The 17,485-nt window shown below is 39.5% G+C and overlaps 1 protein-coding gene across 1 annotated transcript in view; it reads right to left on the reverse strand.

Moving 5' to 3' along the window:
- Positions 1 to 11,421, reverse strand: part of LOC144445300 (uncharacterized) — a 12,846-nt gene extending 1,425 nt beyond the window's left edge. Inside the window, exons 1-3 of the mRNA XM_078134842.1 lie at positions 11,358 to 11,421; positions 2,800 to 3,660; positions 1 to 2,469 (exon numbers count right to left, since the gene is read on the reverse strand). The exon at positions 1 to 2,469 is cut by the window's left edge and continues 1,425 nt beyond it. Coding sequence (XP_077990968.1) covers positions 1 to 2,469; positions 2,800 to 3,660; positions 11,358 to 11,421 — 3,394 coding nt within the window. The remainder of the gene's footprint in view (positions 2,470 to 2,799; positions 3,661 to 11,357) is intronic.
- Between the last annotated feature and the right edge of the window lie 6,064 nt (positions 11,422 to 17,485).

Consider the following 17,485-nt stretch of genomic DNA (forward strand, 5'->3'; position numbering starts at 1 on the left):
GATTAAACCCTTTGCCACACACTTTACATTCATATGGTCTTACATCTGTGTCGATCATTATGTGCCTTTTCAGATGGCTACTTCGATTAAATCCTTTACCCCAGTCTTTACATTCATATGGTCTTTCATTTGTGTGAATCATCATGTGCCTTTTAAGATGGCAACATCGATTAAATCCTTTACCACACTCTTTACATTTATATGGTCTTTCATTTGTGTGGACCATCATGTGTGTCGTCAGACTGCCACTTCGATTAAACCCTTTACCACACTCTTTACATTCATATGGTCTTTCATTTGTGTGGATCATCATGTGTTTTTTCAGAGTGCCATTTTGATTAAACCCTTTACCACACTCTTTACATTTATATGGTCTTTCATTTGTGTGGATCATCATCATGTGATTCTTCAGATAACTACTTTGATTAAACCCTTTACCACACTCTTTACATTCATATGGTCTTTCATTTGTGTGGATCACTATGTGTCTCTTCAGATGGCCACCCTGTTTAAACCCTTTACCACACTCTTTACATTTATATGGTCTTTTATGTGTGTGGATCACCATGTGCTTCTTCAGATTGCTACTACAATTAAACGCTTTACTACACTCTTTACATTCATATGGTCTTTCATTTGTGTGGATCACTATGTGTCTCTTCAGACTACCACTTTGATTAAACCCTTTACCACATTCTTTACATTCATATGGTCTTTCATTTGTATGGATCATCATCATGTGATTCTTCAGAGTGCTACTTTGATTAAACCCTTTACCACACTCTTTACATTCACATGGTCTTTCATTTGTGTGGATCACTATGTGTCTCTTCAGACTACCACTATGATTAAACTCTTTACCACACTCTTTACATTCAAATGGTCTTTCATTTGTGTGGATCATCATCATGTGTGTCTTCAGACTGCCACTTTGATTAAACCCTTTACCACACTCTTTACATTCATATGGTCTTTCATTTGTGTGGATCCTCATGTGTGTCTTCAGACTGCCACTTTGATTAAACCCTTTACCACACTCTTTACATTCATATGGTCTTTCATTTGTGTGGCTCCTCATGTGCATCTTCAGATCGCAACTTTGATTAAACCCTTTACCACATTCTTTACATTCATATGGTCTTTCATTTGTGTGAATCACCATGTGTGTCTTCAGATTACCACTTCGATTAAACCGTTTACCACACTCTTTACATTTATATGGTCTTTCATTTGTGTGGATCCTCATGTGCCTTTTCAGATGGCTACTTTGATTAAATCCTTTACCACACTCGCTACATTCAACTGATTTTTCATTTGTGTGAATTATCATGTGTGTCTTCAGATGGCTACTTCGATTAAACCCTTTACCACACTCTTTACATTCATATGGTCTTTCATTTGTGTGGATCACTATGTGTCTCTTCAGATGGCCACCCTGTTTAAACCCTTTACCACACTCTTTACATTTATATGGTCTTTTATGTGTGTGGATCACCATGTGCTTCTTCAGATTGCTACTACAATTAAACGCTTTACTACACTCTTTACATTCATATGGTCTTTCATTTGTGTGGATCACTATGTGTCTCTTCAGACTACCACTTTGATTAAACCCTTTACCACATTCTTTACATTCATATGGTCTTTCATTTGTATGGATCATCATCATGTGATTCTTCAGAGTGCTACTTTGATTAAACCCTTTACCACACTCTTTACATTCACATGGTCTTTCATTTGTGTGGATCACTATGTGTCTCTTCAGACTACCACTATGATTAAACTCTTTACCACACTCTTTACATTCAAATGGTCTTTCATTTGTGTGGATCATCATGTGTGTCTTCAAACTGCCATATCGATTAAACCTTTTGCCACACTCTTTACATTCATATTGTCTTTCGTTTGTGTGGATCACCATGTGTGCCTTCAGAGAGTCACTACGTTTAAACCCTTTACAGCACTCTTTACATTCATATGGTCTGTTATTTGTGTGCATCATCATGTGTGTCTTCAGACTGCCACTTTGATTAAACCCTTTGCCACACTCTTTACATTCATATGGTCTGTTATTTGTGTGCATCATCATGTGTGTCTTCAGACTGCCACTTTGATTAAACCCTTTACAGCACTCTTTACAATCATATGGTCTTTCATTTGTGTGGATCATCATGTGATTCTTCAGAGTGCCACTTTGATTAAACCCTTTGCCACACACTTTACATTCATATGGTCTTACATCTGTGTCGATCATTATGTGCCTTTTCAGATGGCTACTTCGATTAAATCCTTTACCCCAGTCTTTACATTCATATGGTCTTTCATTTGTGTGAATCATCATGTGCCTTTTAAGATGGCAACATCGATTAAATCCTTTGCCACACTCTTTACATTCATACGGTCTTTCATTTGTGTGAATCATCATGTGCCTTTTAAGATGGCAACTTCGATTAAATCCTTTACCACACTCTTTACATTCATATGGTCTTTCATTTGTATGGATCATCATGTGCCTCTTTAGAGTGCGACTAGCATTGAACCCTTTACCACACTCTCTACATTCATATGGTCTTTCACTTGTGTGGCTCATCATGTGCATCTTCAGATGGCTACTTCGATTAAACCCTTTACCACACTCTTTACATTCATATGGTTTTTCATTTGTGTGGATCATCATGTGCCTCTTCAGATGGGAACTTTGATCAAACCCTTTGTCACACACTATACATTCATATGGTTTTTTAGGTATGTGGATCATCATGTGCATCTTTAGGATGCTACTATGCTTAAACCTTTTACCACACTCTTTACATACAAATTGTTTTTCACTAGTACGGATGCAATTATGTTTTTCTTTATGGCTACTGTAATTTAACCTTTTATCACACCCACTTGGTTTTTCCTTTGTGTATATTTTTCTGTGTTTTTCAATCCTGCTTTTCTTGCCAACTATTTCACAAAGGGATTGTTTTTGATTTTTTTTAGACTTTACAGGGGTTTCCACATTCTCTGAATTCATTTCATGTGTATCAGTATTGTCATGACCTCTGTACAACATTTGATGTGTTTTCCTATCACCCTGGATCACCATCTTGTCTTCAGTTACACATGTATTTTTCCCTTCCAAGGTTTGTAAACTATCACTTCTTGGATTCATATCAGACATTTTCCTTTGATGTTGTCTCTGCTTTACCCTCTTTTCATCTAATATACGTCTATTTCCCTCCACACTTTGTAAACTCTCAGTGGTACTTGAATTACCAGGATTGCCTTTCCTCACTTTCTGTTCATGCTGTAGTTTATTCTTTCCCTGGTTAACAATCTCCTCTTCTGTTGTGCATTCATTTTCCTCCAAAGTTTCTAAACTATCAGCATTTGGACAATCATGATTATTATCAGTCACTTTCACTTGATGGTCCATTTCTCTCTCTCCCTGGTTGATAATCTTGTTTTCTGTTGTACATATACTTTTCTCCAAATTTGGTGAAATATAATTGGCATTTGTACAATCAGGATTACCTTTGGTTGCTTTCGTGTGCTGTTCTCCAGTTATATTCTCTGAATTGGTGTCACTCAGAACAGAGTCCTCATTTCCTATCGGGTCTTCCTTTAATGTAACATGGCCATAATAACACAGACAATCAAAGACCATAAATATATCTGTCAAAAATATAAAAACAGAATTGTATGAGTATGATTGAAATGTGGATGCTGGTCACATGAACTCTACTTATAAATTCGGTGGGCAGCTTTAGTTGATTTTTTATTCTTTTAGAGAAAAACATACCCAAACATCTCATTTGGAACAGAACAATCTGACAAAGGCTGTTGACTTAACCCACACTTTTAAATCAAAAGTAAATGAGTGGAGCATCTTGTCTTCAAAATTTCATCCATTTTTATTCATACATGCTCCACCTATACTATTATTACATACATGTATGTACCAGGGCATGCTTGTGGTGTTTTCACTACAGAGCAATACCAAAAACATTATTGCATACCTGCATGCAAATTATATGCAAATAAGGATGCAATCATTCCCTACACAAGAAATCATGTGTGATTTTTATGGAAACTTTCCATTTATGATAAACATATGTAACAATAACAGAACCCCATGCCATGTGAGTTCAAGTGTGGGTACTCAGGGGTATTTGCACTCATGCTTGCACTGTTGCAGTGTTTTCTGCTGCACTGTCACCCGCTACACTCATGAAAGTACAGGTGCAGACAACACTGCAAGCACACATGCAAATGCCCCAATAATATTCCCCTGCTCAGCCTGGTACTCTTTCAACCAACTGTTACGCATGATTTTAGTTTCATTTATTTTTGATTGTTTTTATTTGTGAAAAAAACTGATTCAAAACAAACAAAAATTTCGCGACAATGTATCAATAATGGTGACCTATACATTGACCTCAATATAATTAGTGTACAGTGAGGGTGCGCCACTCAACAAAATCTTGCGAATGTGTAAAATCGAGGTGGGACAGAAGTAAGTTCAACACGCACATGCCATATCCCGGGTATGTAGGGGATCACGAAAGCCGAGTGAACATGACATTCACAAGCCATTAACGGTCCAAGTGCAACAAACCCGCGGGCTTGCCTGACGAAAACGGGTGTCATAAAAGTTGTTTGCATCTCTAAAGCTGTTTGTAGTGTTACTTATAATAGCCTAATAAATTGATAACAACTGATATAAGACGGAGATAAGGTTTGCCTCAATTGACCCACTCCTTAGAAATGATCTTACGCTGTGAACTACACTGTTTACTTGTGTTATGTAAGAGCCCATCATCACATGTGTAAATATTGGTACTCTTTGATAACAAGTGGACTTGCTTCTTTAATGGCTTGTCCCAGTAATGAGTCGAGGATGGCAAGCTTTCCTGTGCTGAGAATAGGAGGCGTGGCGGGCATTTCAACAACATTATTGACAACTAACTTTCATTGGGACTAGACAAATCACAGATATAAAGCTAAATTTCTTGCATAAATCATGAAATTGCAAGACTTTATCCTTAGGCCTTACGGAAGGCATTCAGTTTAAATCTGGTTATTTATTAATGTTATGTACACAAATGATTGTCAGAGCATTGATTCTAGTAGTTTGCCCGTATATTTTCTGATGATGCTGCCATACTTGCTCTCCTGAACAATGCAGACTCTGTGAAGGTACATAGAAGTTCAGTTACAGATTTTTTTCTGAGTGGTGTACTACAAATTTTTTTTTGGAGCTAAATGTGTCCAAAACAAAAGAGATTGATTTTCGTCGAAATGCATTGCCTGATGGCACCATTGTGATTAATGGTGAGCCTGTTGAACAGGTGGTGTCTTACAAATATCTTGGTTTGAACCTTGACAATAAACTCTCATTTACACATCATACTACAGCTGTCCTAAAGAAATGCCAACAGGGTTTACACATGCTTTGCCGGTTGCGCTCTTTCAATATAGATGCTAAACTGCTTCTGCTGCTCTATCGTAGCATTATTGAACCTCTTTTAACTTATTGTAACATCTGTTATATTCCTCTGCTCTCTGCTGTCAATCGAAATAAACTTCTGAAAATTTCTTTCACTGCTGCTAAAATTTTGGGCCTGCCGCCTCCTGCTCTCTCGGACCTTACTGATCGTGCAATACTGCACAAGGCACGTGTGATTGCTGTTGATGACAAACATCCACTTTATGCATATTTTGATATTCTCCCATCTGGCTTAAGATACCGTTGTCTTAAATGCTCCAAAGTTTGTTACAGCAAGAGTTTTGTGCCATCAGCCGTCAGATTGTTAAATCATTGCTAAGTTGTATTTGTGTACTAAGTGTATTTATATTTGTATTTGTATTTGTATTTGTATTTGTATTTGTATTTGTATTTGTGTAGATGTTTCGCTTGGACTTTTGTGAGTTGTATACTACATATCCTTGAGGACCAATAAATAAAAAATAATAATAAAAATAATAATAATGTACAGACATGACTGAGTAAAGAAAACAGACATGTATGAAGGTCAAAAAGAAATATAATTGGTTATCTTTTTTAAATGTTTTTAAAATCTTTAGGGTCAGCAGCTTAAACTGGGATTGGCCAGGTTATCGGAAACACATTTTGTTTGTATTTGGCCTTAATTTGCATATAAGAGGCATGACAAGGTATCTGTGCTAACTTGGCCCAACCATACTAACTCAGCCTAACCGTTAAAACTTGGCCTACCCATACTAACTTGGCCTACCCATACTAACTTGGCCTACCCATACTAACTCGGCCTACCCATGCTAACTTGGCCTACCCATACTAACTTGGCCTACCCATACTAACTCGGCCTACCCATGCTAACTTGGCCTACCCATACTAACTTGGCCTACCCATGCTAACTTGGCCTACCCATACTAACTCGGCCTACCCATACTAACTTGGCCTACCCATGCTAACTTGGCCTACCCATGCTAACTCGGCCTACCCATACTAACTTGGCCTACCCATGCTAACTCGGCCTACCCATACTAACTTGGCCTACCCATGCTAACTCGGCCTACCCATGCTAACTCAGCCTACCCATACTAACTTGGCCTACCCATACTAACTCGGCCTACCCATACTAACTTGGCCTACCCATGCTAACTCGGCCAACCCGTACCAACTCAGCCTACCCATGCTAACTTGGCCCAACCGTATTAACTTGGCCCACCCATACTAACTTGGCCTACCCATGCTAACTCGCCTTACCTGTGCTAACTCAGCCGACCCATACTAACTCGGCACAACCGTAATAACTCAGCCTACCTGTGCTAACTCGGCCTACCTGTGCTAACTCGGCCCATTCAGTGACATTATAATGAGCACAGCGGTTAAAGTTTGTTCTCAAAGGTATTTCGTAAAATCACACAGACCAACTACTTCTGAAAAACCGTAATAACTCAGCCTACCCATGCTAACTCAGCCTACCTGTGCTAACTTAACCTACCCATGCTAACTCGGCCGACCCGTACCAACTCAGCCTACCCATGCTAACTCAGCCTACCCATGGTAACCCGGCCCACCCATACTAACTCGGCCTACCCATGCTAATTTGGCCTACCTGTGCTAACTCGGCACAACCGTACTAACTTGGCCTAACCGTATTACCTCGGCCTCTCCATGCTAACTCGGCCTACCTGTGCTAACTCGGCTGACCCGTACTAACTCGGCCCAACCGTAATAACTCGGCCTACCTGTGGTAACTCGGCCCGCCCATACTAAATCGGCTTACCCATACTAACTTGGCCTACCCATGCTAACTTGATCGACCTGTATCAACTCAGTCTACCCATGCTATCTGTGCTATCTCGGCCCAATCGTACTAACTCGGCCCAACCGTAAAAACTTGGCCTACCCATGCTAACTCGACCTACCTGTGCTAACTCAGCCCAACCATACTAACTCAGCCCAACCATAATAACTCGGCCTATCCATACTAACTTGGCCTACCCATGCTAACTCGGCCGACCAGTACCAACTCAGCCTACCCGTGCTAACTTGGCCCGACCGTAATAACTCGGCCCACCCATACTAACTCGGCCTACCCATGCTACCTTGGCCTACCTGTGCTAACTCGGCCAACTGGTACTAACTAGGCCCAACCCTAATAACTCAGCCTACCGGTGGTAACTCGGCTCACCCATACTAACTCAGCCTACCCATGCTAACTCGGCCTACCTGTGCTAACTCGGCCTACCTGTGCTAACCTGGCCTACCTGTGTTAACACGGCCTACCCATGCTAACTCGGCCTATTCAGTGACATAATGAGCACAGCGGTTAAAGTTTGTTCACAAAGGTATTTAGTTTAATTTTGGAAAACACAGTCTGACTGAGTGTATCACTGATACCGTTAGATACTACAAGCTTGTACTAAAAGCGATATTTGCCAAATCTGTAGAATAAGAATTTCCGATCATGATATTAAAGCCTGATGTGCAGGGAAGGTCCCCCAGTACAGCTTACAGAAATAATTTGCACTGAAAACACACGATGTACAGATAATAGATACTATCTGTTTGAATTTTATTAATAACGTAACATCTATGTTGTAGTTGGTTATTTGATGGGCCGAGTTGGCAGGGTGCGAGCTCAGTAGGCAATGGACCATGTTGGGCGTAAACCAGGTCACTCAGCCACCCATTCACTCACCAACCCCTACTCATTCACCCACCAATGCATGCACCAAACCCCACAGTCATTCACTCACCCACCAATGAATGCACCAACCCACTCCCCCCCCCCCATACACACCCACACACACACATACCCATCCATTCACTGGGGTACATGTAGGTTCAACTCGGCCCATTGCACCTCGGCCTACCTATGCCAACTCGGCCAATGTGATTGTTAACTCTGCCTACCTGTGCTAACTCGGCCTACCTGTGCTAACTTGGCCTACCCATGCTAACTCAGCCGACCAGTACCAACTCAGCCTACCCGTGCTAACTTGGCCCGACCGTAATAGGTCGGCCCACCCATACTAACTCGGCCTACCCATGCTAACTTGGCCTACCTGTGCTAACTATGCCGACTCGTACTAACTCGGCCCAACCCTAATAACTCAGCCTACCGGTGGTAACTTGGCTCACCCATACTAACTCATCCTACCCATGCTAACTCTGCCTACCTGTGCTAACTCAGCCCAACTGTTCTAACTCGGCCCAACTGTAATAACTCAGCCTACCCATGCTAACTCAGCCTACCTGTGCTAACTCGGCCCAACCGTACTAACTCAGCCCAACCGTAATAACTCGACCTACCCATGCTAAATCAGCCTACCTGTGCTAACTTGGCCTACCTGTGCTAACCTGGCCTACCTGTGTTAACACGGCCTACCCATGCTAACTCGGCCTATTCAGTGACATTATAATGAGCACAGCGGTTAAAGTTTATTCACAAAGGTATTTAGTAAAATTTTGGAAAACACAGTCTGACTGAGTGTATCACTGATACTATTAGATACTACAAGCTTGTACTACAAGCGATATTTGCCAAATCTGTAGAATAAGAATTTCCGATCATGATATTAAAGGGTGTGCAAGGAAGGTCCCCCAGTACAGCTTATTGAAATAAATTGGCAGGGTGCGGGCTGATTAGGCGATGGACCATGTTGGGCATTAACCAGGTCACCCACCCACCAATTCACTCACCAACCCCCACTCATTCACCCATCAATACATGCACCAACCCACTCCCCCCACACACACACACACCCACACACACACACACACATACCCATCCATTCACTGGTGTACATGTAGGTTCAACTCGGCCCATTGCACCTAGGCCTACCCATGCCAACTCAGCCCATGTGATTGTTAACTCTGCCTACCAGTGCTAACTCGGCCTACCCGTGCTAACTCGACCCACCCATACTAACTTGGTCTACCCGTGCTAACTCGGCCTACCCGTGCTAACTCTGCTCACCCAGACTAACTCGGCCTACCCATGCTAAGTCGGCCTACCTGTGCTAACCTGGCCTACCCATGGTAACTCAGCCTACCCATGCTAACTCGCCCTACCCATGCTAACTCGGCCCATTCAGTGACATTATAATGAGCACAGTGGTTAAAGTTTGTTCACAAAGGTTTTTCATAAAATTTTGTCACACAGCCCCACTACTTCTAAAAAATAGCGCAAATATTGCGTTGCCGCACAACTTCATGTTCAGGGCAATTATAGATATATAATTTTTTGAAGATTTAAAGTTGTAACCAAAACAAAATTTTCATACCTAATTTCCATCATCATAATCCAGCCATCCTATGTTGGAAGTGTACAAGACAAGTATAGCAACATCCTAATCAAACTTTAAAGGGATGTGTCTACAAGGTTTTGTACTTCTTTATTTTTTTAAATCAATTTGGAACCAAGTCATACCAATGTAACATGTTTAACTTTCTTGGTTGTCTTATTGTAATATTTTAAACACAAGCTACATTCAGTTTATATGGGTAGGTGATGAAACAGCTGTCTTACAACATATTACATAATCAAGTCATAAACCAAACTGGCCATGCTACAGGCTTTACCACCAGAGGAAATAGTAAAGTAAACATTATAGTTAATTAACAATGTACTGTTCTCACTGTGTCAGCTATTAAGGAGGACAAATCTACACATTCTCAACAAAGTTAAGCCCAATCTACTGGGTAATTTCAGAGTTGAAGATTTTTGAGGAAAAGCAATGATATAGAATAACACTTCTAGAAACATCTCACCAAGTTTCAAACTCATTCACTTAGTACTTTTTGAGATATAAGTTTTTGACCAAAAATGAACATTCTTACACCTAATTTGCATATCACTCATGGAATCATTGTATGCTTAATATATCTTCGTCTATACATCCCTAGATGCATCCCCATCAAATTTCAGCCCAATCTGCTCAGTAGTTTTGGAATTATAGATTTTTAACCTAAAAGACACATTTTTAGCCCTAATTTGCATATCACTGATGGAATCATCATGTCATGAACAAATCTTACTTTACACCCCCTAAAGAATCTTCCCACCAAATTTTGCACCAATCTGCCCAGTAGTTTCTGAGTTTAAGTTTTTTGACCAAAAATCACATTTTTTTACCCAAATCACACACCTGTGATGCGATCATTTTGATTTGAACAATTTCCCAAATAGACACCCAAGGTAATGGCCCCACCAAATATCATGGCAATCGGTTCAGCAGTTTTTGACTTTAAGTTGTTTACACACATACACACAGACAGACAGACAGACAGATAGACAGACAGACAGATACCGGGCGATCCCTATAGCACTACTGAACCTCAGTTCAGTTGTGCTAAAAACCATAATAACTCGGCCTACCCATGCTAACTCAGCCTACCTGTGCTAACTTGGCCTACCCATGCTAACTCAGCCTACCTGTGCTAACTCGGCCTACCCATGGTAACTCCATGTTGGGCGTTAACCAGGTCACTCACCCACCCATTCACTCACCAACATCCACACACCCATTCACTCACCCACCAATGCATGCACCAACCCCCACAGTCATTCACTCACCCACCAATGCATGCACCAACCCCCAACCCCCCCACACACACACACACACACACAGTGCTGAGAGGATGACAGAAACTGAACCTCAGCTGTACAGTGCTATAAAGTTATTAGATACAGCATTTCTTTCATACAGTTTACACTATATATTTTTGCCAGCAATGTATTTCTCTGTCCTTCTTTGTCTGCCTTTACATATCGCTGTTGTTGGGGCAGAGCCTACAAACAGGCCTATCAATTATGAAGTATAAAGTTTTAAATTTTCATTAAAGTTTTCACAGAACTGATACTGTATTTACTAACCTTTATCAGTGAGTTCACTGACTGAACTTGAAGACAGGTTCATGGTGTCTTGAGTTCGATTCATCTTGATATGGCAATCTTGAATTATGGTGAGCTCTTTTCCTTCAAGATGTACCATCCAAAGTGTACACAGCGACTATCTATAATAGAGAAAATGTATACATTGTACATTTGTAATTACTAGAGAATGTTACCATGGAATTCATTGGTCTGTCGTGTTTGTAACCATTGATATTTTGGGGTGTTGTGCAATACAGTAATACCGCATCGTTTTTTTGAGTCAATGCTACTCGATGTATTAGGGGTGAGTTGAAACGTGGCAAGAAACGGGAGACAACTACTCACCTCATCAGTACGAACCGACCGCCATTTTCCAATTCATCGAAGTGCAGCGCCAGCAACGGCCAACACATTAGGGGTGCGAACAATCGATAGCAAGAACTTTCTCTAAAGCCCTCAGTGGTGAAAATGGGACAGGGCACTAGTATTTGCCTTAGGAATTGTCGATTTCGGGTCATAAATAAAGACCTCAAATATACCAGACTACAGACTGTCGCTTGTGTCTTTACTCTGTTGCTGATGTAATAAATGTACATTAGTACGAATTTACAGTCAGTAAAGAAAAAGTCAATACAAAAATTGATGCCAAAGTGGGATTTCAAGCGCTATATAAAAAATTAATATTATTATGTGTAATGTTTTATAACTGGCTTTTAATTTGTTGGTTTTATTTTGGTTATCTCATTGAAGAAGAAAAATAATAGTCTAGTTAATTACAGCCTGTGCAGGCATTATGACACAATAATAATCAACGAAACCCATCACTGCGGTCCAGCGTGGGTCGTTTTTGTCCTGTAATCCGCAAAACTTTTAAGGCAGCAATATTTGATTGACAGCTACAATATCGATTGATTATACAATGTTGCAAAGTTTAGTGAAAAGATTATCGATTTTTCCGACATGGATCGCACTGACCGTGGTGATTGTACTGACCGTTTGATAGCATTATCACAGAATAATGACGTTAGACTTTAGAGGTCCATATTTATGTAGGTTTACATGGTAAAATGTGCCGGTTTATAAGGGTTTTCTTTCTTGTGTGTATTTTTGTCAACATTAGTCAGCGATACCACATAATTCTTCAGAAAGGAAACACAAATCTAAAAATTTAAAACGAACAGATTTTTACAAAATCCCTTCCGTCTCTACGAATTTTCAGACAGATTATTGCGCATTTGAAAAAAATGAACCTGTCAGGAGCAAAGTTTCGTAGTCATATAATCAACACGGCCATTGTTTTTCTCTGGGGAAATCTGATAGTATTCAGATTTCAATATCAAGTTCGGACCCCTACAATTGTTTGGTTCAAATTTTTTATCTTTGTGTTACTAGCAATAAAATTTAGAGATTTTAAGTCGTTTGAATCTGTTCTAAAATCGTATGGTTTTGATTTTTTTAATTTCCATCGCAAAATCGAGTAACCACAATGTTATTGTGCCACACTAGATTTGACCTGTGCCATGACCTGTGCTACCGTAATTTCCACGACTCAAAAAAGCAGCCCAAAATTCTATGAAAATGTGAATAAAAAAACTATCATATGTTTGGATAGATATAAAAAATTGTAATATGGTATGTTTACTCCTCAAAAACGATTTTCTTAGCTAGCAAAATTAGGAAAGACGATGCCGGACTGACCCAGAACGATTTTTCACCTAGCGCTCATAAGCTTACAAAAAACACGGACAGAAGTATCGGACACAGACGGATACAAACTGTCCTGGACGACAGTGATCATGTCTTCAGAACACATCTACTCAACGTACACCATAGCAACAAATCAGGGGGTGTCGCAACCTAGCAAAGCCAATTACTATTACTAAATAAGTACGGATCGTTGTGGTTATTGACTGACACGAACTTCAAAACTCATTTTTATACACATAGTTTAACTTGTGCTAAAAGACGTTAATCGTAAGCATAGTTCTAATATATCAATCCCGTCTTTTCTGTTATCAACCGTTAAGTTAAGAACATTATAGCAGGATATTCAATTTCTTCAATTTCAGATTATTTTGTCTCTATTCACTCATTTGTGGTAATTCAATAGGCGATTCCAGACTGCAAACATGAAATAAGAAATACAGCGCCCTCACTCGAATTAGGGGTTTCATCATCTCATTGTACTGTTTCTGAAGAGCTGTACGTGTCCTTGGTATTTTGTATTAGTGTAAACCAGGGATGTTTTTCGTACTGTTCAGACATCGAGGAATGCAGCAATTCTCTATGAATAACTGAGTAACCTATACCATGTATACCCCCAAGGTACACACAGACAGGAAGTAGAGCGCCACCATGGCAAATTTTGGAAAGGCCTATTGATGGTGATCTTGATCTCCACTTTGTCCCTGATATTCAAAGCCACTAAAACGTCGTCAGAGCTGTATGTTTCATGATTTCCTTAGTTGACAATGTGAGCCTCTTTCAATCGATTACTTTTTCTGGACTACAACATTTATCCCTTTAGGGACAAGTCATTCAATTAACCTTGGTGAATGAACGTACAAAATAGAATTGCATTGAAAACGACGTGTCTGCGATCATCGTCACGTGACATACCATAGGCCCTACTATATTACGGCTCTTTTCGAACACAGGGGCGTGTAATATTTCATAGATTGTTGTTTTCCAGGTCTACAGACTAAATATAACAACCTTTTGATTAATATATATTCCTACATGTAAAGGGAAGAGACTTTCTTAGTAGTATAGAGATTGATACATTTGTAGCAGCAAGATTCGTACGATATTTTCCTAAGAAAACGGCATTCTAAGCAATAAGAAAACAACAGTCTATGAAATATTACACGCCCCTGTGTTTTCGAAGACGTTTTCACAGTAACATCATGCCCGGGCATCATGCAAACTGCTACAATTACAATAGACATGAGTTATAATTTCTTGAAGTTCAAACAAAATCCAATTATGCAGATACTGTTTATATGCATGCATATGCATGTCCCCTTATATATATATATATATATATATATATATATATATATATATATATATATATATATATATATATATGTTGAGGGTAGAAGAAAATCAAGTCGGGTTTTTCGTCTCTACAAGCCTATATATATATATATATATATATATCATGTAGGGTCAAGTTCCAGCTAAATCTCCAACATTCCAAAGACTTTGTTATAATTACCGAACGTGACAATGCCTAGACAAACGAGGTTGCACGGACGCTAGAGGGCAGTATACAGTCTTCCGACTTCAGATTCGTGGATCTTAATTTAATATATTATTGACATCGTGTGTAACGTTGGATAATTTTTCAATATTTCTATCGTTCCAGTTTGCATAAGCAGCAGCCTACCAGTAGACGTCGTGGACTATTGCTCCTTACACTAATCCTCTATCCTAAGTGATATTTTTATTTTTGCATGTTTTGATCGACGATAGTGAAAATGTCAGTTAGAATAAGGGGCAACATCAAAAGTTCAATATAATATATCTAACTTAATTGCTTAAGTTAGGTCCCAGACCCCCCCCCCCCACCCCCCCATCTAACTTAACTGACCTAAAATTGAAAATCGTTTCAGACTCGTACTGTATACTTCCACTTTCAAACAACGTACCAATATAATATACTGAATTATAAATAAAATAGAAAACCATTTTAACTCAGAAAAATACTTTTATTGAAAACCAACAGAACACAACAACACTGAATTTACACGTCAAGTCACATTGATTACTAATACTGGTATGTCTGGTTTCACTTTCTTTTATGAAATGGGAGACATTTCGTGACTGGGTGTAGGCTCATCAGCAACACTTTAATCGGATGATTTTTGTTTAACTGAAAAATACAGGGCCGGTCGGGAAAGTGTAGGAATCGCCTTTGTTAACTCGTTCGACTAAATTGATTGTACAGATAGATTTGATTCATAAAACTTGACAAGATGTTTTGCAAACAGCAGGATACCACTTCCCATTAAAGGCCATTCCAAAGATTAGATCGGATGAAGTAACCATTTTCACTGGAGTAAAGAACTATATGTAGTAACATTGCAATTCAAACTGTAAAACATTTAACTGTCTCTGCAAAACATAGTTTCAACTAGAAATTGTATTTACCAGCTCTCATGCTTTTTAGCCTTCAAGTTGTTTCTGTCAAGTCGTATATATTCGCACGTTTCCGTTGATTTTGACTGTGACATCGCACCACGACAGCCTGATGAACACGTTGACGCGGCGGCCACGGCTTTCACATGCATGTTCCAACTATCATCTACAAACATCTATAAATCTGTTTATTTATAATTATTTCAGGCGATCGAACTTTTGATTTTCAGGAAGGATTGAATCAACATCAGTCGAACGATCAACTTGTTGCGAGTGTAGAAATAAACATTCGCAATACCACGCTATCTACGACAATTTAGTCCAAGTTGAGAGGTCACATCAAACATGACATCTCATCGGTAATTTCCGGATTTACATTCGTATTAGTTTCACGTTATAACTTATGGCCTAACTTAGAACCTTCGCGTAGGTGGATTTTGGCAACGTCTTCTCCACATAGTCTATTGAAATCAATTATCGTGAAGGTCCTTTAAAATGTACCACTACGATTGCACGATCGTCTCTGATCACGTACCCACTGTGACTTCGTTAACTTTCAAACATATTTTTTAACGTATTTCAAAATAGATTGTTTCGACTCGACCTCCTGGGACATGAACTCGGCTAATGACCGTCGATCATTTTTGTATTTGGCATGCCACAACTTCGTTGCGCTTTCCTGTACACCGGCCCGGGATTTGCCCTGTTGTTCTTTGATATTTAACTCCCAAATCTTGTTCGCTAGTTTCTGAAAGTCGTTCGAAGGGCATTTATAAATTGTGTGAGGAGAACATATATGGACCAGAAAATTGTACGGACGAACCCTTCGTGTCTCGACGACGCCAACTGATGACATGTGCGTACGCACACTCTGGATACCCACCTCGTTCCCAAATACCTATTTTGCAGCAAATTTGAAAGCTGAACCGCGTACCGCTGATAAATCGAACCGACTGTACGCAGTTTTTTAGGTAAAGGCAGCCTTGAAATCGTACTAAATTTGCCAAGTATGGCGTTAAATCGTTTTTGACGGTTGAGAAATTATTTTGGCCAAAACCCCCCCACCCCCAAACTAAAGCAATTAAGTTTTTTTGTAAACATCGATCTTTTGACGTCGCCCCTAACAGAACAATGTAGTAGCGATAGCCGTTCAAGTCTACAGATATGCCATCCGAACAGGTGATATCTTCTCTTTATTTCCGCCAATTCTAACTTTTGGCTTTCCAAAACATTGTGTTCACATCCCTGGATCAATTCTCTACCTTTCTACTCGTTTTTTTTTTTTTTTTTAATTTTTTCGTTGTTTATTTGTGTTTTTTAAAGAGGGGGATTGATCAAACACTAAAATTTTAAATGACTTACAGGTGAAACTGTCCAAGTATGTGAAGGAAATAAACGGTGACCTTATCGTTACGTTTCTCTTTTTTACTTTACATGTTAACATGTAATATGGTCCAGCTTTAATTAATAGGACATACCGGTAGTATAGACGTAAGAATTTATTTTTTCTGTATAATTTGTTTCATTTCAACAAATCTTATGTTGTTTTCTGATTCACTTACTTCGTAACTATCGATGTTGTTATTTTTGCACAATAGATTTTATCATTTCACTGTTGCTATGGGCATGGGCTAGTTGCTAGGCATGTATGTGTTCATTTGCCGAATGTTTATCCGTCTCCCTGTACAGCCCTGTTATCATCTTTACCAATTACGCCATCATTTGGTTGTAGCTATGGGCGTGGTCTTCAATTTATTGACGCGATAATCATGTTGTGAATAAACCTTCATTCGCACACCCCGGACATAAATTTAAATCCAAATATTCTCAGTTTGAGAATAACCCAATTTGCATATCATTGATGGCATCATATCATGAACATTTCTTATCTACACACCCCTAAGAACACTCCTACCAAATTTCAGACCACCCTGCCCATTAGCTTTTGAGTGACACTTTTTGAAACCAAATCACACACCTGTGAA

This window comes from Glandiceps talaboti, chromosome 14, assembly GCF_964340395.1.
Source record: "Glandiceps talaboti chromosome 14, keGlaTala1.1, whole genome shotgun sequence".
Taxonomy (NCBI): domain Eukaryota; kingdom Metazoa; phylum Hemichordata; class Enteropneusta; family Spengelidae; genus Glandiceps; species Glandiceps talaboti.